Source organism: Convolutriloba macropyga, chromosome 3 (assembly GCF_964194025.1).
Source record: "Convolutriloba macropyga chromosome 3, txConMacr16.3, whole genome shotgun sequence".
Taxonomy (NCBI): Eukaryota; Metazoa; Xenacoelomorpha; order Acoela; family Convolutidae; genus Convolutriloba; species Convolutriloba macropyga.
The window spans coordinates 81624340-81649739 of record NC_134470.1 but is presented as its reverse complement, the minus strand read 5'-3'; the positions used below and the strand labels follow the sequence as shown (position 1 = coordinate 81649739).

Sequence of the window (25400 nt, the reverse complement as noted above, 5' to 3'; positions counted from 1 at the left end):
TGTCTAATTTCTTTTTATTCTCTAGAGCTAAGCCTCTAGCTTCAACCATAACCTTGGGCTTAGGCCTAGGCTTGGGCTTCGAGCTTCGCTCGTGGGTGGAACCCTTGGTTTCAATAACAACAAAGGGATTATACTTTTTAACTTCCATTATTTTTTATATATAGAAATGAGTCTTTTAAATAAGTTTAAAACTAATTCATATTGTGTTGGAGGTAGACATTATAGTGGTACTAATAACAAAAGAGGAGCTATCACTTCAAAAGGTACTAAAATGTTAAACGGTAATTGTGTTTTATGTAGAAGGAATAAATCAATGACAGTATCTGATGCAACAATAGAAGCAAAAGGACTTAAAAAATTTTTTAAAATTGTTGTAAGGGCTACAGTTAACTTTGGAAAGGAAGTAGCTAATAATCCATTAAGAGCATTAGAAATAGCAAGTAAAATAGGAAGTGCAGCTGCATCTAGAAACCCTAAAGCAGCTCTAGCGGCTACACCTGATTTAATTAAATTTGCATCTACTGGTGAAGGTATAAAGGTAGTACAAAAAGGTAGAGGGTTATACTTAGGTACAAAGAAAAGATAATTATTTAATTATTTGATTATGATTATGATTATGATTATGTTTATATTTATGTTTATGATTATGTTTATGATTATGATTATGATTATATCCATGATTATACCCATGATTATATTATGTTTATGATTATGATTATAGCTATGATTATGATTATATATTTATCGATCGATGTAACCGCTTCGCGGATAAATATTACAACTAATATTATTATTACTAAAAACATTGTTATTACTAAGCACTAATATCTTTAATCTAAAAAATTACTCAGCTTGTTTTTTTTATTGTTCTTATAACCCTAGTATAACTTAACAAATTTATTATACTCATCATTATCTATTTTATTATCATTCATTGATTTAGTATATAGTTTATTAAACTTATCACAAAACTGTTTACTTAAAACATACATTTGTGAATACTTTATAATTTTATTTATAATTTTAGTATTAATTGTTTTTGATAATGAACCACAAACAGTTGCTGTAGCAAAAGCTGTTGGTATAGAATAAGCTAAGCCTATACCTGTTAATGAAACTGATGTTGTTGTTGCAGTTGTTGCTATTGATGATAATACTATTTCTGTTATCTCAGCTATGTTAATATAATTCTTATATGTACTTAACTTCTTTTTATAGTTATTAGTTTCAACTTCATAATAATTTCTAATATCTTTTATAATGTTAATATTGTTGTTAAATTTGTTATTAGCTTGAATCTTTTGGTTTATCAATCTTTCTGATACTGATGACAAATCTGGATATAGTAATCTCTCACTCGGTGCTGTTGGATTGGTCATTGCTTTCCTTATTTTCATTAGTAAAAATTCTTTCTATTTCTTTCATTATATCTTCTTGATTAAAACTATAATGCATCTCAAGTCTGTCTTTCTCTTTATTATCAAGTAACTTACTTTATAGAAGTATAGCAATTATATATTGTACTATAACACCTCTAAGAGATTTATTGTATTCTTTCATTTCTCTCAGACCGTTAGTAAACATTTCATCTTAGTGTATGTTAGTTATATTCTGATTAAACTTATTATTATCAAATTCTTGCTTTAATGGATTATATTTAGGGATAGTATCTGCAGCAACTTTATTACAAAAGTTAACAGTATTTCTGACTTCATTTGTTGATTCAATAAACTCATTAATAAGTTCTTCATTGACTTGTGTTTCATTTAGTTGTAATGTTTTAGTTGTCTCTTTATCAAAGTCACCCTTTCTTAGTTCAGTTATGTTTCTACTTAAAATGTCTATTTTATTAGAAGAGGATAAAAAATTATTGTCACAATACTCTTTATTAACAACATCTTTTTCATCTCTAGGAGGATGAAAATTTGTAATTTTATAGGTATCCTTCATATCAATATCATCATTATCTTCTAGGAATAACCCACGAGCCTTACTTAGTGTTAAGTTGTTTCCATTCCCTATATGACGTTTCGCTTGGTTAAATCTATTTCCTGTCATTATTTATATTAAGAAATAAATCCGGCTTGCCGGCTTAGGATCGTGGGTCTATATTTAATGATTTTAAAACCTTATTATTATATTCAAAATCAAACTCGGATTTCAACAGTTCCTGTTCATAATATTTACCTTCTATTATCTCTCCATTAATATCTTCTATTTGATATGTTGGTGGATGTGTTTTTAGAACTTCATTCACTTTAAACAATTCTCTATTCCAATTAGAAGTGTAATCTTTAGAGAAGATATTAGGTTTATCTGCATTTCTAACATAATCACCAACTTTAAGTTTAGGTTTAATATTCTTAAAACTAAAAGTGTATTTAACTTTATCAGGATTATTAGAAGCGTCAACTGGTGACATATTAATTGTTGAGTGAATGTTATTGTTATATGTTACAACAGCATCATTTAATATATTTTTCCAATTACCATCACCGTTGATGAACATTGGTTTATTTATTATGTGTAATAATGTTCTATAAAATCTCTCTATAAACACAGCCTTTAAATCACAATAAGTAGAATATAGCTCTATCTCTGAAGCGGCTTTGCCGGTTCCATATTCTTTAAGTAAAGATTTAAATGTTTTATTGTAAAACTCACTATCTCTATCTACCCATAACTTTTCTGGTTTTCTAGGTTCAGAGACACCTTGTGGATTTTTACTTAATACTATTTTAAAACCATTAGTTATAGATAAACCAAATTTATTCTTTAAAGGAATAGTCCATGCATATTTTGTGAATATATCTATAACTGTTATTATAAACTTTTAATTATTATTGTATTTACTTAGAGATGACTTATCAATTAAATCAGCTGACCATGTTTCATCTTTATATAGTGGTATTATATGTTTATGCTTTGTCTTTTAAACTTTGTTATTTGAGGACTGAATACTTCTTTAGCTAGTTGTTGTTGTTGTTTTTCTAACGTTTTTTTTATGGACATAGTCATCTGCGAAGCAGGTTCCCTGATGGACGTAGTCATGGTTTCACCATAATTAAAAACAAAATTATCTAGTTGGTTTTGATTAATAATATTCATAGATAATAGTTGCTTAGATATATCTAGCATTTCGTCATATAACCCATCATGACCAGCTTTTGTTTCTAGTATTAATAATTCTAGTCTTTCCACTAAATTATTAGGGTTGCCATTTAATCCCCTGCCAAATATATCATCTTTTACTTCCATTATACGTTTTATTGTTCTATATCTAGCGCTTTTCTTATCCCCTTTTCCTAAATCATATCTAATATCCTTTAAAAACCTTTTAATTTTGTTTTCATCTTCCTCAACCTTATCATCATATGTTACATTTGATTTAGTAGGAAAGTTAGTAAATTCTTCTGAAAGCTCATATACATTATCCCTAACTAAAAATGCGCCCTGCTCTAGAGTTATATCAACACCATTCATTTTATATCTCCTACCAGGTAAATCTACGAGTTCTAATTTTAATTGAGGATTAGTTTGAGCCCCCATGTCATGAAGAAGTTTGGCTGTTTTTGTATCAACATAAACTGGTGCTATATCTTGAGTTTGCTTTATGGTCCCCTTTAACGTTTCACCAATCTGCGAAGCAGTTTCACCCATCTTTGAAGCAGTTTCATTAAACTGGGGACCAGCTTGCTCGATCATCTTAGTTTGTTTATCTAACTCTTGATTTTGCCAATCTATTGCTCTTAATGTTTTTTCATTTAATGCTAGATTCTGTTCATTGTTTGCGTTTATCTGGGAAGCAGTTTCACTGATAGTTTTGGTTAGAGGATCAAATAACTCTTCTATTTCACCATAAAATTCTTGTTGTTTTAATTTATCTTCTAATCTATGTCTTCTGTTTTGTTTTTTTTAGATTGTTTAATTCTATAAGTTTATCTACTTTAGTCATTTTATATGTATTGAAAAATTATAATAAGAGTAAAAAAATGGATAATGAAAACAGCTTCTCTCTTAATCTAAAAAGATGTTTAGCTTGTAAAAGACGTTGTAATACTATAGATGAGTTTATTGATCATATTAAGGAACCAAATCATGATGATTTAATAAATTCAACTTGTTCTAAATATGTAGATGGGCTAAGAAGATAATAAAATTTCTAGAATATAATAAAAATATAATAGCTGGAGCTACACTTCATAAGAATACAATCATGGGAGACACTATGGAAAAATATATGGCTCAGATAATGATTTATAATATACTAACTACCAACCATATGGATGTAATGAATGAATAAGGTCTATAATTATTTGTTATAAAAATTAACAAAGCTCATTATATAATATAATAGCAAGTTCAATTAACTTTCTATCATCATTAATGGTTAGTTCTAGAAAATAATTAACCAGTAGGTCTTTGTCTCCATCTAATGATCTGCGAAGCAGTTTCACTGATGCTTGGCGGATCATTTTTATTAAATCTCTTTTGAATAGATATAGATTCTCATCATGAGGATAGCTTTTAATATTATTTACATAAAATCTTTTATCATCAAATGTGTTCAGACTTATCTTACTTGTTTTTGTTGTTGTCATGTTATCACCAACTTTTTGTATTATACATTCATCTACTGTTCTCTGTGTATTATTCATTAATGCATCATAATAATCTATGTGCCTAGCATTATTATGCTTCTTTATTCCTTTTTCTTTAGTGTTTTTAGGATACTTTTTGAAGCTATATGTTTTGGGGGATAATTCTATAAATTCCTCAGTAATCCTACTTCCCAGCTCGTGCTTAAACTTGCCGGGAACTTTATTGTTAGTTTTTATAGGTATGTCTAGATTACTTAAGTCCATATGCTCATCACTAACTTTACCTTCACTATAACTTAATACGAAACTGTCCGTATCCATATAGTGAAGTGATAGATCTTTGAGGGATGGTTGTAGAATATTATAGAATACATCATACATGTGTAATTTAATTAATTCTAAGATAGTAACACCTACATATACTGGAGAATCATATTCTTTTTTTTCTTTATATATTCTATTTGGCTATAATCTCTATATCTAGTTATATTCTTAAATGTTGGTTTACTTACGCTTTTCATTATCTTTTCTTCATCATGCAAGAACTTGCTTTGAAAGAAGTGTAGAGGATTCATGCACATTCTTCCATATAATGAGTTATTCATTAACTTCCTTACATCCTTTTCTGCTTCAGTTTTAGCTGTTGCTCATTTATTTGTATTGTTTTGTATATAATTGCTACATATATTATCTTGTTTAAATTTAATTACTCTATGTATTTTTGTTACTTTTACTCCCATCTTAACATAGAACTTTAACATCCTATAATGAACCATATATTCTCTTTTGTTGTTTTGGTCTAAGATTAATTTCTCTGATCTGTGAAGCAGTTTCCCTGATCTTGCTTTGCCTCCATCTCTTTCTCTGTAACCTAATTCATTGTCATTTATCTTTCCTTTATTAGGCATTAGTGCTAACTGTTCTGTTCTCTCTTTACATTCATTAGTATAATCAATATCACAAACTATATAGTAACCATGATCACTATCATCTGGAGTATTCAATATTACATCTAGAGTAGTAGTAATAATAAACTCAAAATCCTTATAAGGTAACTTTTGCATCATTGAATAACTATGTAGGTTGTTTGCGTCTATGTGCCATATATTTCTATTAATAACTTTATCAATAGTATCTGCGAAGCAGGTTCCCTGATTAGTATTAGTATTAATACTAGTATTAGTATTAGTATTAGTATTAGTATTAGTATTAGTATTATCATTAATATTAGCATTAGTATTAGTATTACTATCTGCGAAGCAGGTTCCCTGATTATTTTTATATCTATATCCCATTATTCCACATATACCACCTCGCTTTGCTCCAACAGAATCATCTAGCATTTGTTTATCTTGTAATGTATCTAATGTTACACCGCTTGACATTAACCAACAATCAAAACTATAACCCGGGAGACTAACGTAATGTAGTGGATTGAGCTTGAATTCTTTCATACTTAGTTTAACATATTCATTCATGCAATAGTCTAATATTTCCACATCATTCTGTAAATACTCTATAGTTAGATCTTTTCCAGTTTTATGACTGTTTTCATTATTAAAGTTATCTACTTCTTCTTGTGTTGGTAATTTATTATGTATCGAGGATTTAAAGTCTTCTATTTTTAGATTACCTATAACTTCTTGGTAGGTAGCTTTGCTACCATTGGCATCTTCGCTGTCATAATCATCCAAACCAAAGTATTCATATGGATATAATGTTTTAGTTTTACATCCCTATATCTTTGCCATTTGATCTAGAGGCATAGCTAAGAAGTTATAACTGTCTAAGAATTTGAGACAACCAATGCTAAACATCTTAGATTTACCAGCAGCTAGTGGTATGTTATCTACTTTTTTATCATTATTCTGTTTAAAAAGTTCACTGTATAGTAGGTTGAAGTCATAGCCAGAGCCATTATGGAATATTACTGGAATGAAGTTTTGTTGTTTGTATCTTAGGTTACATATTTTACATGCTGGTCCTCTATATTTACCAGTTTCATGACAATGATCTCTTAGTTTATTAATACATGTTTTGCTGCAGATATGACAAGTGTTATTAGTTTCAAGATATAATTTATCTTCTTCTGTGAATATCATCTTTTCATTATGTTTGAAATTATTCTTAGTTTCTATTTCAAACAGATCTCTAGCAAATCTTTTGATGCAGCCTGGACCGAAGTAGTGCTTGAAGTTACCTTGCCAGGTGTAACCCACAGCTATTGGTATATGTTCAGCTATTACATATTTTAAATCATTAGTTGAGACTTCAACAATGCAACATTCTATATCGGCAGTTATAATATTTTTTATATGATGACGTTTGTGTTCATTTACAAAAGTAAAATGTTTTTTCTTAGGACAAACAATCTCTGGTTTGAATGAGGTGCTGCATTCGTGATTATTATATTTAATTTGTTAGTTAAACCAATAGGTACACCTATCACAATAATAATATTTAATATTGTTTTTATTTGGTCGTTTTAACAAGGTTTCTATATTTTTTATTAGGGCACAGTGTTCTATTTGACCATTACTCCAAACTAGTATTCTTACATCTTTTCTATCTTTTTTAAAATCATCCACTTGTTTAAACAATTCTATTTTACCATTACCACGAGGTGTGTATACCCAAATATTAATATTATACAATTTCTGTGTTCTTATTATATAAGCAAAATCATCTTCATGTTGTTGTCTTGGTTCAATTAGTTTATCTACCTATTTACTTTCTCGAGTTGCGTGGTGTGGGGCGGGATGTAGCCAAGCAGTTATAGTTAGTTGTAAGCAATTGTATTTATAACTACGTATATTTAATATCGATTTAGAGTTTTTGAGATCTGGAGGTAAATCTATATAACTACCAATAGATGCTTTAGTTAGTTCAATGTTTAACTGAATAATTCTTATTCCAAGAAACTCAAAATCATAACCATAACCTTCATATATTTCCTTTTCGAAATCTAGCCACCGATTGAAGTCACCATATTCATATATTGCATTATTATAATATAATCAGTATTGAAAAATAATTTAGTACTTTTAACTTCTTCTTTGGTTCTCTTATTATAATCACATTCAGCCGTGATCTTATATTTAAAACTCTTTACTTTACAAAACTGGTAACAGTTTTTAATTTCTTCTAAAGAGTAATTAGTTGCTTCATCTATATCTTCAATGTAATTCCCACCTTTATCAGTAATATAAAATTCTCTCATGATCTGACTTGAGTTTATATCGAAGTCTGTGTTTTCTAGATACATGCGATTGTGACTATATGAATGAGTAGTTGGAGCTACTTTACTTCTAAATTCTTCATGACATTCTTTACTTTCATATCCGTGAAACGGCTTCGCCCATTTAATTCTGGTGTAGATATCCTCTTCAGTTTTAGTTTTAGGTTTGGTGGCTGGTTTAGTTTTAATAATATAATCATCTTCATCCAAACTATACACCCTCTCCGAGATTTCCTCTTCTTCAGTCTCGTACATTTTCTCCAATAGTTCCTTATGTTTGAGATCGTATGATTGATGCCTGTATAAAGCCTTCTTTGATTCAAAGGATAGATTACAGACATCGCAGAAGTTTATGACACTATTATTAGTTGATTGAGACATTATGTATTTTTTTAGAGAAATAATCAAAAACTAATATTTCGAAAAATGAAAATGAAATTCAAAAAGTGTATAAATAAACCTTGGAAAGAATGTTGTAATAATTGTAAAGAATTAGAATATTCTTGTTATGTTTGTAAAAATATGGTTAAAGTGAAATATTATATAGAACATTTGGGATATCATTATTCTCATCCTGATCAATATCTAACATGTAGTTTGTGTAACGTTTATAAACTTATATCTTTATATAGATTTAGAAATAGGAAATCTAGACTATGTATTTATCTTCATAGATATAGATATGGTCACACTAGAAATCAATTCAGAGAGCATGTTTATAAGTATAATGTTCAAGAAGACACCGAAAAACACTAATCACTGTGTTTCCACCGATCTCAGTGTTTTTGACTGTGTACCCATCACAGTATGTCCCATATACAGTCTCACAGCAGGGATCATCCTTTTTAAGAACTGTGAATTTGGTTTTTTTATCTCTCTTCGTTTCATAGTAATTCATTAGAGTCGGGGGACGTTCACTGGAGTCAGTGAGGAAGGAACCCCAAACCTTCCGTTTGCTAAAGCAACTTAACTAGACTCGATGATTTAACCACTACGCTAAGTGAGACAGAAAGTTTTAGTTTTAAATTGATTAAATATTGATTAGGGGATATATGAAAATTTTTATTAATTTAATATTTCTTTCAATTTTTGTTCAAGTTTTTTCGCAAGTTGGTTTTACGTGCTTTTTACACGGTCTCATCTGCGAAGCAGTTTCACTGATTAGTTTTATGCTAGTATCTGGAGACGTCCACCGGAGTCGGTGGGGATAGAACCCAAACTATCGGTGAAACCGCTTCACGGATCCGTCTGATAACAGTTAATTACCAGCTTAACTCTGTACTAGTGGTCTGCACTAAGTGAGACAAGAAATGATAGATTTAAAATATAAAAGAAGTGAATTTAGAGCTAATATATAGTAGTGGATAAAACAAGGGATTCAACAAACAGTAAAATTTGGTCTGATTCGACATGCGCGATTAGCGTTAGGAGAAAGGGACAAATTTTACTGGTGGTTGAATCCCTTGTTTTATCCACTAATTTCGATCGTATATGATGGCAAGCTCTCTGTGCCTTTTTATAGGAGCTGAATTTCACAATGCACTCCAGTTCGGTTCTGAAACGGAAAACGCTTTAGTGGCTCTCGTTAGAGGTATGATGCCTTAGCTCTGATTTGAAATCTTTAGTTTAGCCTTGAAAACTACGGGGAGACAGACAGCCAGTTCACTGTTAACAACGTCTGCTCTTAAAATGTTCTTTAGTCACTGAGAACTTCTTACGTTTATCGAGAACCGCGAAGCGTTCCGAGATATTAATTCAGAATTTCGAAGCGACTTCGGCAGATTCACTTAACCATGCTTAAAGCACGAAACGCGCAAGTTTTGAAATGACGAAAGTCAACGAAATTTAACTTCTGGCTAAGTAGCAACTTCTGGCATTTTGACTTCTGGCACTGCAGACTTTCGGCATTTTAAAAAATTGTATTTATCTTTTTCTTTACAATTGATGAGATATATATATAAAAAGGACCGTGTACACCATCCGGCAACGATGGATGTAGGTCGGAATGTAGGCAATGATGAGTTGCATTTAGCCGGATGCTGCACTCCAAGCTGTTCCCCTCAAGCAGAGAACACAGCTCCTCAAAAGTGCGAAGCTGATTTCCGTTTGGATGTAGCTTATAGTGTCGGCGTACGGCTCTCCACGTTTTTCGCTGATCTTGGTTGCGAATTAAAGCGGGAGCCCCACAGACCGTTTGCCTTGATGTCCAGTCGAGCGTCATCATCAGTAGTGGTGGAATTACTTGAGAATATTTCTCCATTGAGCGGTTGAAGTTTTGGCTCTATCTGGACATCGTGGCAGACGTCATCCATCAGATTTGAAAACACGTCTCTGATTTCGTTGTGTCATAGGTGCGTATACGCGCCTTTAGCGCAATGAAGGGCATGCGTGAGGCTAAATTTTTTCCCGCATGGGCATATAGCTAGCATGTTCTTCGCTTCCCAGGTGTAGCGAAGTGTTATTCCATCACGGAACTCAGTCTTCGTGAGGTCGAAACCATGTTTTGATAACGGAAGCGCGTTAAGCCAGCTAGATGCTCCTTTCTCCGAGGCCAGCTGGATAGTATACTTCATTTCTGGTAGATTGTTTTCAATTCTGTGTTTTTTCGAGATGAGTTCACGTTGCATGTCTGCTTTCTGTCTGAGACTGATCTTGGTTTGTTCTAATTCACATTGTTAAATTTCGAATGAATCATTATTAAATGACGCCAACGGAGTTGAGAGTTCGATTGATTTCTCAAAGTTTTTATGAAGATCTTCTGGGAGGGCGATGTTAAGCCCACCCATTCTGAGAGGGAGAGAAAAAAGTTCTCTTTCCTCTTGGATTATTTCTGTGCCGACGATGTTCGGTATGACTCGGCCAAGCCGCTCCTCTACCTTGTTCAGAACCCCGTCCATGGAGGGTGTAGTACGCGAGAGGAAGCTCAACTTCTGTTGAACCCCCTTCGTCAAACATGCATAGGCATTCTGGGGAGAGGTGAGAGCAAATTGACCAAGTCTGTCCAAAATTTTTGTGTATTTAATTTTTGCATCTTTCAGGAAATTTTCACTGGCCTCAGAGCTTCCGATTACTGATCCCAGGACTCGAGCGCCCTGCGTGATTTCCACATTTGTGCCTGCAAGCTCAATTGACGCTTGGCACTCGCCTCCTGGCTTAATTATCAACTGACACTTCGGAGGATTGACAAGATATCCGTACTTGGGACCAAGCTGGGTGAGCTTGTCGAAGAGTGCCCTGATATTTTTCAACTTACCGACGACGCTACCATCATCAGCATACCATTTTTGTGTCAAGGAGTCATTGTGAAGTCTTGATATTAGGGGTGGGATTGCAATTCCATACATTGCCATCGCAAGGGGATCGCCTTGTGTCGTACCTCCCTGAGACAGAATGGTCGACTTACCGATGTAGAGATGAGACGGATGGCTATAGGAATTCTGTAAGGCAACAAATATATGGCATGTTCTATGCCGCATTTCTGGCCCAGGAACAGCTGCATGTTTTCATCGAGGGATGATAGATCTTGTCTGATAAAGTCGACGATTAGACGACCGGTGATGCGACGCATTACTTCACCAATACCAATAGATCTCACACCCGGACATTTATCCAGAGCCACTAGTCGACAACCATTGTATGCAATCAAATCATCTGGTGGTATTATGGACGTGGCCAACCTCTTAGCAAACTTGGCAACAAGCTTGCACAGGTTCGTGGAGGTCTGCCCGAAAGCAGAAAGTAGTCTACGCCAGTCATCGGCATCGAGACCTGAAGGCCCGGCACTGCCATGAGTCTTCATTGCATGTCTTCGGAGAAGCCTCGCACTGATTTTGTCGAAAACAGCTGGGTGGTAGGGAAGCGTGCGTGGATGTTGGCTCTGAATGCAGTTGGGCTCCAATGGTTGCCCTTCAGGATGTTTGTCGCGTAAAATCCCGAGGACCGGTCTACCGTCTGAGATCGGTAGGTGCGAGCACGCTGCCTTTATGCTCATCCGAAAGAACGCGAATAGCATTACTGATCTTACCACGAGACATGAAATCGTTGAACATCTTGAGGTCAGAGTGTTGCGTTTTGTTCCTTGAATTCATTCTCATTTCGATTGCTTTCACTTCACAGAACAGGTCTGAGAAGTTGCAGCTGTGCCATGCACGCAGTCTACGCTGTGCCATGCACGCAGTCTACGCATTTTAAAATGTGCTCGTTAGTGTTTTAATTGAGATTTCCAATGTTGAGACAATTCATGTTTCCAGTTGAGATAATTATAATGGTTAGTTTCAATTTAAGGTCTTAATGCATCAAAGAGGCCCATTGCTAAAGTGGACAAATGTTGTTAACGGGTGGCAGTACCGCTATTGCGTTCTACAAATGGACGTTGGAATATTGTCGTATTATCTTGTGAGCTAATTTTAGATAAGTTTTCAAAATCAGGTTTTCAAAAGTGCGGAATCTTGAAAAATTTGATTTCAGACAAAAAGCAATGCGGCTGGTGGAAACAGGAAAGGCTGTGTAAAGTTAAAGGTAACTTATAGTCTAAAAAAACTTGGTATGATCCACCCAATAGACGGGAAAATGAGACCCAACTATGAAACACCACAGCAGTGTATATAATTGTCGCAAAATTTGTATTATAAACTCACAGCAATTTGTGTTATAAACTCACAGCAATATGCTAGGCTCTAGGAGCCGCTTCAAAGCGTTGAATTATTGCTACAGTAAATAGGTATCAAGCCTTCCCTCACGAAGAAAATAGTAGAGATTGGAGTATATGTTTTAGAATGCCATAATTGGAATTGATGATGATGTGAGCAAACATTTCACAATCACTGATGAGGACTCGAAGATATTTTATTTTGAAGGTATGGATGCAATTTTTTATTTACCAAGCATGGAACTAAAACAAGACGGCTAGTGCGAGACTGTGCGTAGCACAGAATGTATCAGCATACCTCCCAAGTTCGTCAAAATTGGTTTTTGTTCTGATAGAAGTTCTTGACAGTCAGTTTGCCGAGCTTTTCTGGAGTAACCTTTATTACATTCTTTAATTTGAAAACTGAAAAACATCACAACGCTAATTTTGTTATGACTTTAACATACATGTTTAATTACATGCATTGTCAATTATTTTTTAAACATTTAGCAGTTCCTCAGTTGAAGCTAGCACGAGCAATCAGTCGCTAAAAATTTTTATCTTAAAACACAAAGAAAAACTTGAAATAAATGTAAGGGGATCAGTTTACTCATCTGTATTTTTCTTATTAAGCAGATGCACAACTGATGAACTATTCACCAATTAGTTTGACTTAAATAATCCAGTTGAAATGTTTCCTTAAAATTTTCACCGAATATTAAGAAGACACCAAAAATTCGAGCGGTCAAATATTTCAAATTTTGTCTCTTTGACTAGAACTGTATCAAAATTATTTGCAGTTAATGTGTGCTATATTCGGAAAATACTAATTATGAACCTATTCAATCAAAAAAATTACTGTTCAATATTTAACGCGACAATTCAAAGAAAAAAATGGAAGTTTTTTTTGCATTTTTGTTTGATTTTTTATCACACGCAGATGGATTCTGTATTTTGATTATTCAATCAAATTTCAGTTATTTGGAGGAAAAACTATTTAAAGTCAACCTCAAATAATTGAGGAAACGGTTGCAGTGGTGGCAATAATAATATTTGTTTTTTCTCTAATGACTGTTCTACTTCTTGTTGCAAATTCCCCTTATGTGAACAAATTTTTTGTATTTACTAAAACTGGGAGTCAAACGGAGACCAACGCTGAGCCTGAATTATTAAGCCACCGGAAGCATCAAAAACTATCAACAGAAAAATAATGGAAAAAAATTCTTTTTTCTCACCATTGTTTTCTGTTGTTCTGGTCTCAGAGATCACAATTGGTGAACTCTGTAAAATTCCAATCTATTAAATTTTCAAATAAAACATGGGAAGGGGTTTTGAGGTTTAGAGTGGCTTCCCATAGATTTTTCACCAAAATAAGTTTTTGCTTAAAAAATCAAAACGTTTGGTCGTTCTTTCGTAATACTGTTTTGGTAATCTTTCCATACTTGAAATTATAGAAAATGATTATTAGGCAATACATAGTTTAAAAAGGCGTTTAATATTTCAGAAAGAAAAGAAATTAAATGTTTTTTTTTCTGTTTTTTTTCTGTGTTTTTTGTCTTCGAACTAAGAAAAGAGCACGGAAACAGTTAAAAAAATGTTTTCTTTCATTTTCCTTGTAATTAATTTTTTTAAGAAACCTTTCTTTGTTTTTTTCTCAAACAAATTTAATTAACCAACTTCAATTATATTTATGTAACTTAATAACAATCTCGCTTGCAATTACATCAAATTAATATGAAAATTTAATATTGTCTTCAACCCCATCCCACAAACTTTTTCCCGTTATTTTCCAATGGTAATTTTTAATAATTTTTTAAACAGTTCACCTTTTTCAATACGCACTATAGTTTGTAGCTTTTTATTAGAAATCGTAACTAGCTCTTAAGGCCTAAGAAATGATGTTTCTCTTTTTTCACTAGGATGCGTAAACGAAAGTGCATAATTTGACTGAAAAGAAGCAGGCCTCGCATATACATTCCCCCATTTAAAGAAAAAATTGTTGGAACAATTAGAATAACTAGATTTGCACAATTATGAAAACGTTAGAAAATGTCCAGTTAGTTACCCTATAAGAGTGCCTCTATTGTGTAGCAGCAATATAGTTATTCTTTGAGAAGGACACTGTATAATTTCGTTGTACATGTCACGAGAATTTTATCGAAGTCACTGTGGGGCTAAGTGACTTATGCAGAAATACGTGCCCATGCAGAAATACGTGCCCTTGTGTAAAACACGAACTTTTCATGTTTTAAAATTTGGCACTTTTGAATTGGTTTCTTACTTCTCCACATGTACCTGATGAATCCCTTGAGTTTAGAAAAATAGGGTATTTTGGTTGAGATAATTTTGCACGTGATCATTGTTTTAGCTCAAACTTTGGAGAGCAAAAACGTGTGGGTGAATTTGATTCAAAATACAATTGCTCAGCATTCAGTGATCAACCTGGTAAGTTGTTTTGTGTATGCTAGCTAGAACATGAACCTTTGGAGCTTGAGGGAGGGATGCAGTGGCCTGACAATTTTAATGATCAGGTTGAACTTTCATCCCCCCATATAACATAGCTGTCTATAATTGTTATGTTTGTACCTTTAAAATTTTGTTTACTTGTATTGTCGGTCTCACCTCTTACGAAGTTTTTAACAATTATATTACTCCTGTCGGTCATTCTTTTTATGAGCTCTTTCGTACGGCAGATTGTTTGTCTGACTTTTCGGATTTTTTCCGTTTGTCTCCACAGCCCAGTGGGAGCATATTTGCGGATCTATTCTGTTCCCCCCCCCAGTGTTTTTTACGCCCCAGTTCCCCAGTGTTTTTTTACGCCCCCCCCCCCCACTTACAAATTATAGATAGCACGTTATTATGTAAAAAAATATAAATAGCACGAGCGCCTGGGGGCGTAAAAATATCGGTGTTTCCCATTATAGCCTCCCATGAAATTATAGACCCCCATTATGGTATATTTACCGTGATTGGGGAGCTATAGGTTATCTGACCACTAAGGTGGAGGGGCTATGAATGGCTTGTGCTCTGTAACTGGAGGTACATGACGTACTGTATTTGGGGAAGGGCACAAACGGAATAGATCGTTTTTCTGGTAAAATAACAACGTTTGGTGTATCTCAGGGTGCAGTGCTTGGGCCAATTCTTTTTTTCTAATTTACGTAAACTACATTCCGGATGCCTATCAAAAAACGAAAGCTATTCTTTTCCCAGACAATTGATTGCACACTAATTTCAATGATGATTAAGAACAAGAGGTGCAAAATTATTTTGATTCAGTTCAGGCATGGCAAGGAAGAATTAGATTTACCTCAAATAATGACAAACTGTTTTGCTAAAAATGAAAAAGAGAAATATCAATTTCTTGATAAAAGTTTAGGTTTTGTGGAGAGCACCCACTTCAATCGTTAAGGAACACATTGAAAACAAACAATAAAAATTGTTATGCTCCTTAGCTGAGTTTTAAGTCAATTGAGTCACAATTGACCACTGCTTGTTTAAATTGGGCAATTGCGGTGCGATTGCCTAATTTTCGAGATTGAGTTAGAATTTCACTTTTGAAATTCGTTATTCGCAACCCGAATGACTACTTTACGTGTTGAGCTTAGATTTGAAGAGCAGTTGACTAAGTTAAATTACAACTGATCTGTTTGAGCGCAAATGAGAGAATGAGAATGAAGCTTAAACAAAATTAAGATCAAAGGAAATTAAAAGAGATCATAAGTTATTCATACACAAGAAAGGAAGTTAGATTCGTTTATACACGTGAATACAGTTTCCTGTCTGGAACTTGAAAAAGGATAATTGCAACTCAAATGAATTTTATGAAATGATCTAAATAAATTGTCCTTGAAAATGGGAAAACTAAAACATGAACTAAATAAGGTAATGGATATTTTATTGACAAATATCCAGTCCGTATGACATTCCCCCTGTTGAGGAAGTCGCAAAGATTAATAAAATAAAATCAGAAAATTAGTACTTATTCTCCTGTTAAATAGTATTAAAATATTAATGTATTAAATGATTATATGAAGTATATTGAGTTTTAAGATAGTTTGTCTGAATTGTCAGATTGTTGCTCAGCCTCAAGAACAGTCATCTCTCTCAGTTGGAAGATTTGGATTGGGGTCAATCGTCCAACGCTCGTTAGGGTTTCTTGGAGAGACCGTTCCTATAAATGTTGTATCAGATACAGGAAGTATCCTTGAGTATCCTTTATTTCCTGGATTTTCAGTGTGTCTGATGGCTTGAGTCTTTCTTTTGTTTCTTGAGCTGCTTTTTGCATCGACTAACTGAGGATGTGTCAGAATCAGACGTATCGCTTACTTGATAGTTGAGTGGAGCGTTTTTCTTTTCTAAGTATTGGTGTTATTTGAGGCGCGGATGGTCCTGACATGGTTGTGATGGTGGAGCTGCGATTGGTTGGGCAGGAGTGAAATGCAATGTTTGAGTCAAATCTGGCCGGTTAAGAAATGCCTCGTCGTGCTTAGGATTTCTTTTGGGGATTTGCATTTTTAAAGCACTCGCCAAATTGCTTGCTGTTGAAATGCATGAACGAACTGATGATATTACGCTGAAATCATCAGGCTGTTTCCTTGATCGCTTCATCTTTTTGCTACCAAGGTTCTTTCTTAAAAGATCCTTTTTTTAGTTCTGGATCTTTTGTTCAAGGGTTTTCTCGCTAATCTTCGGTGGTCTCCTGTCAGCTTAGTGGGCTGATTCTGTTTCTCGCTCGTTTTTCGTTCCGAGTTTAGCGATATCGAGTTACGTACTCGTACTTTCGGTTTATTCGGCTCGTTTATTATGCTGGTTGTCGGGCTGAACTTTCCAACTGTGCTCACCGGAGCCAAAGCGTCATAGAGCTTGTCTAAGTTCTTCTTTTGTTGATTTGCGGCGTGAATTTTCGTGCGATCTGTACTTGAACACTCCTTTCCCTCCGTGGTATAGGTCGAGAAATACCTTCGACCACATTAGTCTGTTCTCTTCGTCCTTCATTTTCAGTTGTTCATCATGTGCACGGGCGTTTGCGGCGCAATGACTCGTTCTATTTCTACGTCCGAGCACATTCCAGTATCAGTCCACGGTGCATCTGAGGTACGATCGGCCTGGTATCATATCTTCGTCTAAGAATAATGAATTATTTTTTTATAATATAACGTTTTACTATTTGATTTTGTTGTAATATTAGATGCTGGAATATTGCATTTTCTACCAAAATGTGCTTCAAATGGTGTTATATTTGTTTTTTGTTTAGTTATTCTAAGTTTTTGAATGATTGCATGTTGTAGATTTAAATTTTTTATTCAAATGGGCTTTAATACACGATAATTGTTGTATAATGGTTTGAATAAGACGTTCAACAGGGCCTATTGCCCTGTGATCATATGCAGGGGCATATTTTGGTTCTATATTGTTTTATAAACAAAAATCTTCACACTTTTCGCATGTTAAACATCTGGCTTGGTGTAATCTAATTGTTCTAGGTACTCCGTGATTATATATGTATGTCTTTAGAAACTTAGTTACATTTGGACTGGAAGCATTATTTACTTTTTCTATTTTTTGCGTAGCGATCAATGCCTGTTAAGAAATATTGCTCTATACCTTGTCATTTGGTTCAATACTCGTTCGAGTTTGTCATTTGGTTCAATACTTTTAGGTAATGGTGACCATTTGCTATGCGGAATCACTGGTTTTAAGATCCTACCAATTCCCGTGCAAGCTTTGCACTCACTAGCCTTAGCTAGTATGTCTCAGTGAATTAATGGCCACCATAAATTTTGAGCCATATATTTTGAGAAAGCATGGCAAAGATCCCTGGGTGGGTGGTGTGGATTTCTTCTAGCACGGCATCCTTGATAGCTTTTGGCATGACTATGTGCTCGTCAATGCATAAACACGGTGTCGAACACTCATATCGCGCCAATATGAGTACATGTAGGGACTGATATCCTTGAGCCTCTCCGTCATGTCTAATCACGCAGTCCCTTACTTCTTTTAGGATGACGTTCTTTCCTGTTAGGATGGCCAACAACTTCTTGCTGAAGATGCGGTTGATTTTTTCCGAAAGCCTTAGATCGTCCGGCGTGTTTCTGTGCGCTCGTTAAAGGTGTTTTCTCCGTATAGGAAGAGTTTATCCCTGGCGTTGTATTAGTGGGTGAATTGTCCGAGAAGATTACTCGGGCTTTAGTGGGTGTAGATTTTGCAGACTTTCCTCGTGGCATTTTTGAGGTAGAATTTCTAGAGTGATTATCAGAGTAGTTGATTGTAGAAGAATTTTGGGCAAAAAGCGAATTATTTTTGGGTGTTCGGTATTTATAGAAGGAATTTTGAATTTTCGCGCCCAATTTAAAGAACTTGTGGTGATTAGTTGATTCGGTATCAAATATGGGGCTTATTGGGCTTAATTGGTTCAGTTTGTTCGCATTCTTTACTGTCTGACTTTTGCAATGTATTTGCAGTAAATTTGTGAATGGATTTCAATTTATGTAATGGTAGATTATTTAGTGCAAATTGTAATTTAGAATGTAAGAGGGCATTTGCGACGCGATTGGCGTTTTTCAGTGAGGAATATTATACTTAAATGGTAGTGTAGATTGCGATGGAATTGGCAATGAAGTATTAGGATACGGTAAATGCGGTGCACTTAACTTTTTCTGTATTTGCGATTTTTCGGTTTTCAGATGGGCGAATTTGACTTTAGGATGCTATTTAATTCATGTAATGTGAGTGGTTTATGTTCAATAAATTTAAAATCACAATCTTTGGATTTTGGTGCCACCACAAAATGTTCATCGTATGATGAAATTTTGCTGGCTTTTCCAAAGGATTTTCGGGAGATGTAATCCACAAGTCCCATTTTTTGCTCCTGGCATGTGTTCTATGGAATAAATATAAGGAAGTAGACGATCAATTCATCTAGAAAGTCGGCTATTGTCCGATTTACTGGAGCGATGTTCCTGAAGTATTGACAATAGTGCTCTGTGGTCTGTAATGACTGAAATCTTTACCATAAGTAGTGTTTGAAATAATCAATTGACCAGACAACTCCCAATAGTTCTAATTCGTATATACTGTATCTTTCTTCTGTGGGATTGAGAAAACACGATGCGAATGCTATAGGTTTCCACCCACCAGGAGTTTTTTGCTCAAATGCTGCATCAAGTCCAGAACGTGAGGCGTCGCACTTTACGCTGACATCCAATTTTTGATTATAATGGCAGTTTTCAGTGCTTTTCGCTATTTTATCTTTAATACTGTCAAAATGTTTGGTGTGTATCTCAGTCCACAGAAATTTGGAACACTTTTTTTAAAGTGGTCTAAGGGGATGACAGAGATGTGCTAAGTTTGGTATAAGTTTGTTTATTCAAGGTACTGATCCGAGGAATGATCTTTAACTTCAGTGTGGTTGTTGGTGTTATAGCTAAAATATCCTCATTTTTATTTTCTAGTAGTGATATACCTGTTTGTGTGAATTTTTAACCTAGCCAATCGATTTCTGTCTTAGCAAAATGACATTTTTGAAGATTGATTTGCAGTTTATCCTCATCTAATTTTTTAAGACCTTTGTGGACATAATTGATATGGTCAGGTTCTCATCAAGTACTAACTATTATGATATCGTCTAGAAAACAATGTGTTTTGAGGGCATACAAAGCATTGTAGTCCATTGCTTTTTTAAATTCAGCTGGCATGTCTGTGAAGCCATAAAATCCAGTTTTAAATCTGTATGTACCTGTAGATTCTCCACAAATGTTATTGAAGTTACAATGTTTTGCAGTGTCTTTGTGTAATTGTAGTTAGCTATATGCGTATTCAAGGTCTTTGATTGAAATTATGCTTCTTGAGTGTTTTGTGTGTTGGTTTGGTGTTGTGAGATTGAATCTATTAACATTTCAATGTTGGGCATTTGATATTTATTTTTATGAATTGATTTGTTGAGGACTTCAGAATCTGATGCTATTTTTACTGATTGATCTTTCTTCACTGTAATTACTATGGGTGAAATGAAATTTTCGTCAGAGCAACTAGATAATTTTTCGATATGTTTTTCTTTCTGTAATCGGTCTAATTCAACACAAACTCGAGGTTGTAAGTAAATTGGGACGCGACGACCTTTTTGATGCTTTGCTGTAAACTTTTGATGAAACTTTGATTTAACGACATGTGTCTTTGATAGTCCGATTCTTGAAACAAGGTGAGGAAATTGCAACGCGTTTGCCTGTTTTGCTTTGCATATAGAATTATCAATTTTGTTAAGACATTTACCCCTTTTGGTTGATGCTACACCACTGCCAGACCAAGACTACTGAAAAGGTCACTTCCGATGATGAGTTTGTGTACATCAACAACTGTAAAGCATGCGTCTTTTTATATCTGTAGGATTTTGTTAACCAATGTTTTTGTGATTATGCTACACACACTGCCAGAGTCGAGCATGGAATTTGCAGTGATTTTTTCTTATTGAATTTTTGCTTTAAGTGGTTCGAGTTGATTTATTGCGTCACTAGAGATAGCAGCGACATAGTTATCAGAATCACTGTCGTTGTTGGAGTCATATACTTTATCGTATAGTTGTTGATAACTGGTTATGTAAATCACAGATTCTTCATCAACACAAAGTAGTTGGCGCGTCAATCTGGTTGACATTCGTTCATTGAGACTGCGATGTGAGATTGCGATATCTTTGGTTTTCTTCATTTTAAGACCAAGAATTCCACAATTGCTGCATTTCCTGCCTTTTGCGGGACATATTTGACAGTGACTGTGACTCCAGTGTTGACCACAATTTGCGCAAACACTGATATATTGGTAGTTTTGGGAAGCAGTCGGATAGCGAGTGAATTCTTTTCGTTGATGTTGGTAGTTCGTAGTGCGATTGCGGTTTTGAAAATTGTTGACTGTTTACTGATTGGGCGTTTGTGTTAAGATTTTGATTTCTCTTTTGCTGATATTGAGCTCCCATCTCCATGTGAATAGCTGCTTCAAGTGCTTTTGTTAGTGACACGGTTTCTTTAGGAAGTTCTTTTTGGGTATCCAAGTCCAGCATATTCAAAATGAAAGTATCTCGAATTAGTGTTGTTTCCTCATCTCCCTAGCTACAATTTTCTGACTGTTCTATGAGTCTCCCATAGAAACTTTCCACAGATTCTCCTTTTTGCTCATTTGAAGAGAAGAAAACAAAACGTCATAAGTTATCCGTTTTTTATCAATGATTCCTCCATCACGAGCCAAAGTTCTTTCATTGACTCTTCAATTAGGAAATGCGGGTGTTTGTTTTTGAAAATCCTACGGTCCGCTGTTACAATACAGAGGTAGAGGAGCGAGGTTGCCTTTTGGTGGCAACGCTCTCAAGGCTTACCGCCGCACAAAATGGGGATTTCGTCAATCTTCTTATATCTGTTTTGCCATGTCACCTTCAGTTGTTGGTTTCGTAACTTTCTTTGCGTTCAGATAACTGAGCGTGATTCTCCACTGGTTCTCCATACACAGGCTCGGGTTGATATGTGACCGCCGTAGGTGGTCCGTTGAGATTATCTCCAATTGGATCCATTTAGCCAACAATGCCAATTTCCATTGTTGCGTCCATTTCTCCAACGAAAAAGGTGTTATGGTTGCTTTTTCTCAAAAAACTTCAATATGCAGGGGAATTTTTCGTCAATTAGTTGCTGACTGCGCCATGTTATGCTCCTTAGCTGAGTATTAAGTCAATTGAGTCACAATTGACCACTGCTTGTTTGAATTGCTCAGTTGCGGTACGATTGCCTAACTTTCGAGATTGAGTTAGAATTTCACTTTTGAAATTCGTTATTCGCGACCCGAATGAGTACTTTACTTGTTGAGCTTAGATTTGAAAAGCAGTTGACTAAGTTAAATTTCAACTGATCTGTTTGAGCGCAAATGAGAGAATGAGAATGAAGTTTAAACAAAATAAACAAAATTAATGACAGTTACCCATTCGTATGACAAAAATCTTTGAAACTATTCAACGTATTAGGTACTTGAGGTTATTTGTGAATGGAAAAACTCTATCATCTATATAAATTAATGTCATTTTTTCAAATAAGGAGTGTTTATCAATAGGATTGGGAAACATTCCGATATTAATAAGTTTGAACGCACACGAATGATTTGGAGGATTGTTTTTGGTGATCGCTATATGGACTCAATCAATGAAATTAGACAAAATATAAACAACTTTCAGTGAAAGAGTTGCATGTGTATGAATTACTAAAATTTTAATGTGAATCACTCCGCAGGGACATAACTAGTAAATTGCTTAGTAATATTATTAATGAAAAGGAAATAAATCAAATCTTAATCAACGATAAAGGCATCTAATCTTAAAAAAAGTAGCATGGTGGTCACAAAAGTAGAAACAATTGCTTACTATGCGAGTACGTAAACTTTTTAATATTCTGCGAAATGGGATATTTCCCTTATCATGAAATTGGTCTGTTGTTAACAGTGTAAACTTGAACCCATATTGCATAAATTGATGAGATAATTTCATCTACCATATTACATAGCTGTCTTCTTCCTTTTGGTGAAACACCAAATTAGAAGCTTAATCACAAGAATTTTCGGATCTTTTCCGTCTGTGCCCCCCCCCCCCGCTTAGTGGGTGCATACTGTTTCAACCCCTAAGAGCGCGTCATATTTATAACGTACTGGGGGCACAAACGGAAAAGATCCAATTTTTCTTGCAGGATTTTTCTGTTTCTTTTCACATAAGTAGTGATTTTTTGGGTTTTTTTGGTGTTTATTGATCGATGAGAAGGAAAGAAAGAAAAAATTCGCTATATGACGTCGCTGTAATGATAAATGGAAATTTAAAAATTTTGCTCTTAGGCGCCACCAAACAAGTTCAGACCTTTTGGCGTCCTTTCAGATACTACTTTGATATGATAGTATGATAGCATGTATGATAGTATCTGAGAACAATTTATTGATTAGTACCACACTATTCTTCTTGATTTTTGCTTGTCGAATATTTGGGTCTTTCACTTTATAGCCACCTCACCCACTCACTGTATTTTAGCCCTCATTATGGTATTTTAGGGTAAGGGGAACTATACATTGAGAAATTCAGATCTTTTAGCCCCTCAACTCAATTGGGGGCAGTTTACGACCAAAATTTAAATGAAAAGGGCAAGGAAATTGATTAGATTTTTCACTTTGAATCCTAACATAGTTGCCTATAAGTAGTGAAAAATGGGGTGGTCTACCGCACAGATATAGGATCCCTCCCTACCTGGTCTCGAACCTACGCCAAAATCACTCTATTTAACACCTAGAACGCTTCCTACATATGAAAGCACCGTTCGGTGGTTTAGGCTAAAAAGTATGAGAAACATATGAAAGCACCGAAAGCTTGGGTTCAAGACTAATAAGTGAAGGGATCCTTTTTCTGTGCGGTAGACCACCCCATTTCTCACTACTCCTATATAAGCTCTCGTGAACTCATTTGAAGCCATAAGTGGACCTATTGTCCCGCTAAACTGCAACCCCCTCCCCCCCCCCCCCCCCGAAGCAGATCGCAGTAAATCTAGCACCCCTTCCCGTCAGTCGATCGAGCGTATATTGTCTGACTTTAGTCAATTTTTTTTAATATTAGTGAATAGTCAACTTTTTAAATTGAGTTTCAGGAATTTTTGATAAAATCTGTAAGATATTCAATATTAAAACACCCATGTAGACGTTGAAGGGTGCTTGATATGTACATCGAGTTCATCCATTTCTTGTCCTGCGCTATAAAATCGTGTGATACTTCATCTGGCTGATTAGGGACGGGCGCAATATGTTAAAACTAATCAGCCAGATGAAGTATTACACTATTTTGTAGCGCAGGACAAGAAATGGATGAACTCCATGTACATATCAAGCACCCTTCAACATCTACATGGGTGTTTTAATATTGAATATCTTACAGATTTTATCAAAAATTCCCGAAACTCAATTTAAAAAGTTGACTAATCGCTAATTTTTTTTTAAAAATTGACTAAAGTCAGACAATATACGCTCGATCGCTGACGGGAAGGGGTGCTAGATTTACTGCGATCTGCTTCGGGGGTTGCAGTTTAGCGGGACAAAAGGTCCACTGATGGCTTCAAATGAGGTCACGAGAGCTTATATAGGAGTAGTGAGAAATGGGGAGGTCTATCGCAGAAAAATGATTCCTTCACTTATTAGTCTCGAACCGAAGCTTTCAGTGCTTTCATATGTTTCTCATACTTTTAAGCCTAAACCAGCGAACGGTGCTTTCATATGTATGGAGCGTCCAGATGAAACAACATAGTGTCCACTATTTGATTTGTCCTGTTGATCGGCCTCTATAGACAGGCTCTTCCAAACTGTCCAAAAAGCAATTTTACATAACTATCGAATTTTCAGATTTAACACCAATCAATAGGTATTAAAGGAGAATTTTTATAACTTTTAAAAAAGTTTACAAGAGAATTTTCTTATCTTTTTGGGATCTGTTTGCAAATAATATTCACCCACTAAGCTTGGGATGGGGGAGGGAACTGTGATTCTAAACAATACCACATTCAGTTTTTAATGGCGGAGGTTTTTCGGGTATTAGGTTTACAGTAGTGTTTCAATTGAATAATTCGTGTACTGTTTTTTTAGTAATTCTTAAGTTGTTCATACTGAGATTATGAACTGGCATAAATCGCTGGTGATCCTTAGGGAAGTAAATTAAAGGAACTAAAATACCGAGGAAGCAGGATAGGGTCGGGCACAATATGTTAAAACTATCCTGCTTCCTCAGTATTTTTTTCAACTAACAAATTTCCCTTGATTTACTTCCCTAGCTATCACCAGCGATTTATGCCAGTTCATAATTTCAGTATGAACACCTTAAGAATTACTGGAAAAAACAATCCACGGATTATTCAATTGAAACACTACTGTAAACTTAATACCC

At 34.7% G+C, this 25400-nt stretch overlaps 1 protein-coding gene across 1 annotated transcript in view; it reads left to right on the top strand.

Moving 5' to 3' along the window:
- Positions 1 to 12123: 12123 nt before the first annotated feature.
- The window catches only part of LOC142336518 (oxysterol-binding protein-related protein 9-like), a 70680-nt gene continuing 57403 nt past the window's right edge, over positions 12124 to 25400 (top strand). Inside the window, exons 1-4 of the mRNA XM_075385420.1 lie at positions 12124 to 12234; positions 12307 to 12357; positions 12614 to 12695; positions 14835 to 14911. Of these exons, the coding sequence (XP_075241535.1) occupies positions 12130 to 12234; positions 12307 to 12357; positions 12614 to 12695; positions 14835 to 14911 (315 nt within the window). The 5' untranslated portion in view covers positions 12124 to 12129. The remainder of the gene's footprint in view (positions 12235 to 12306; positions 12358 to 12613; positions 12696 to 14834; positions 14912 to 25400) is intronic.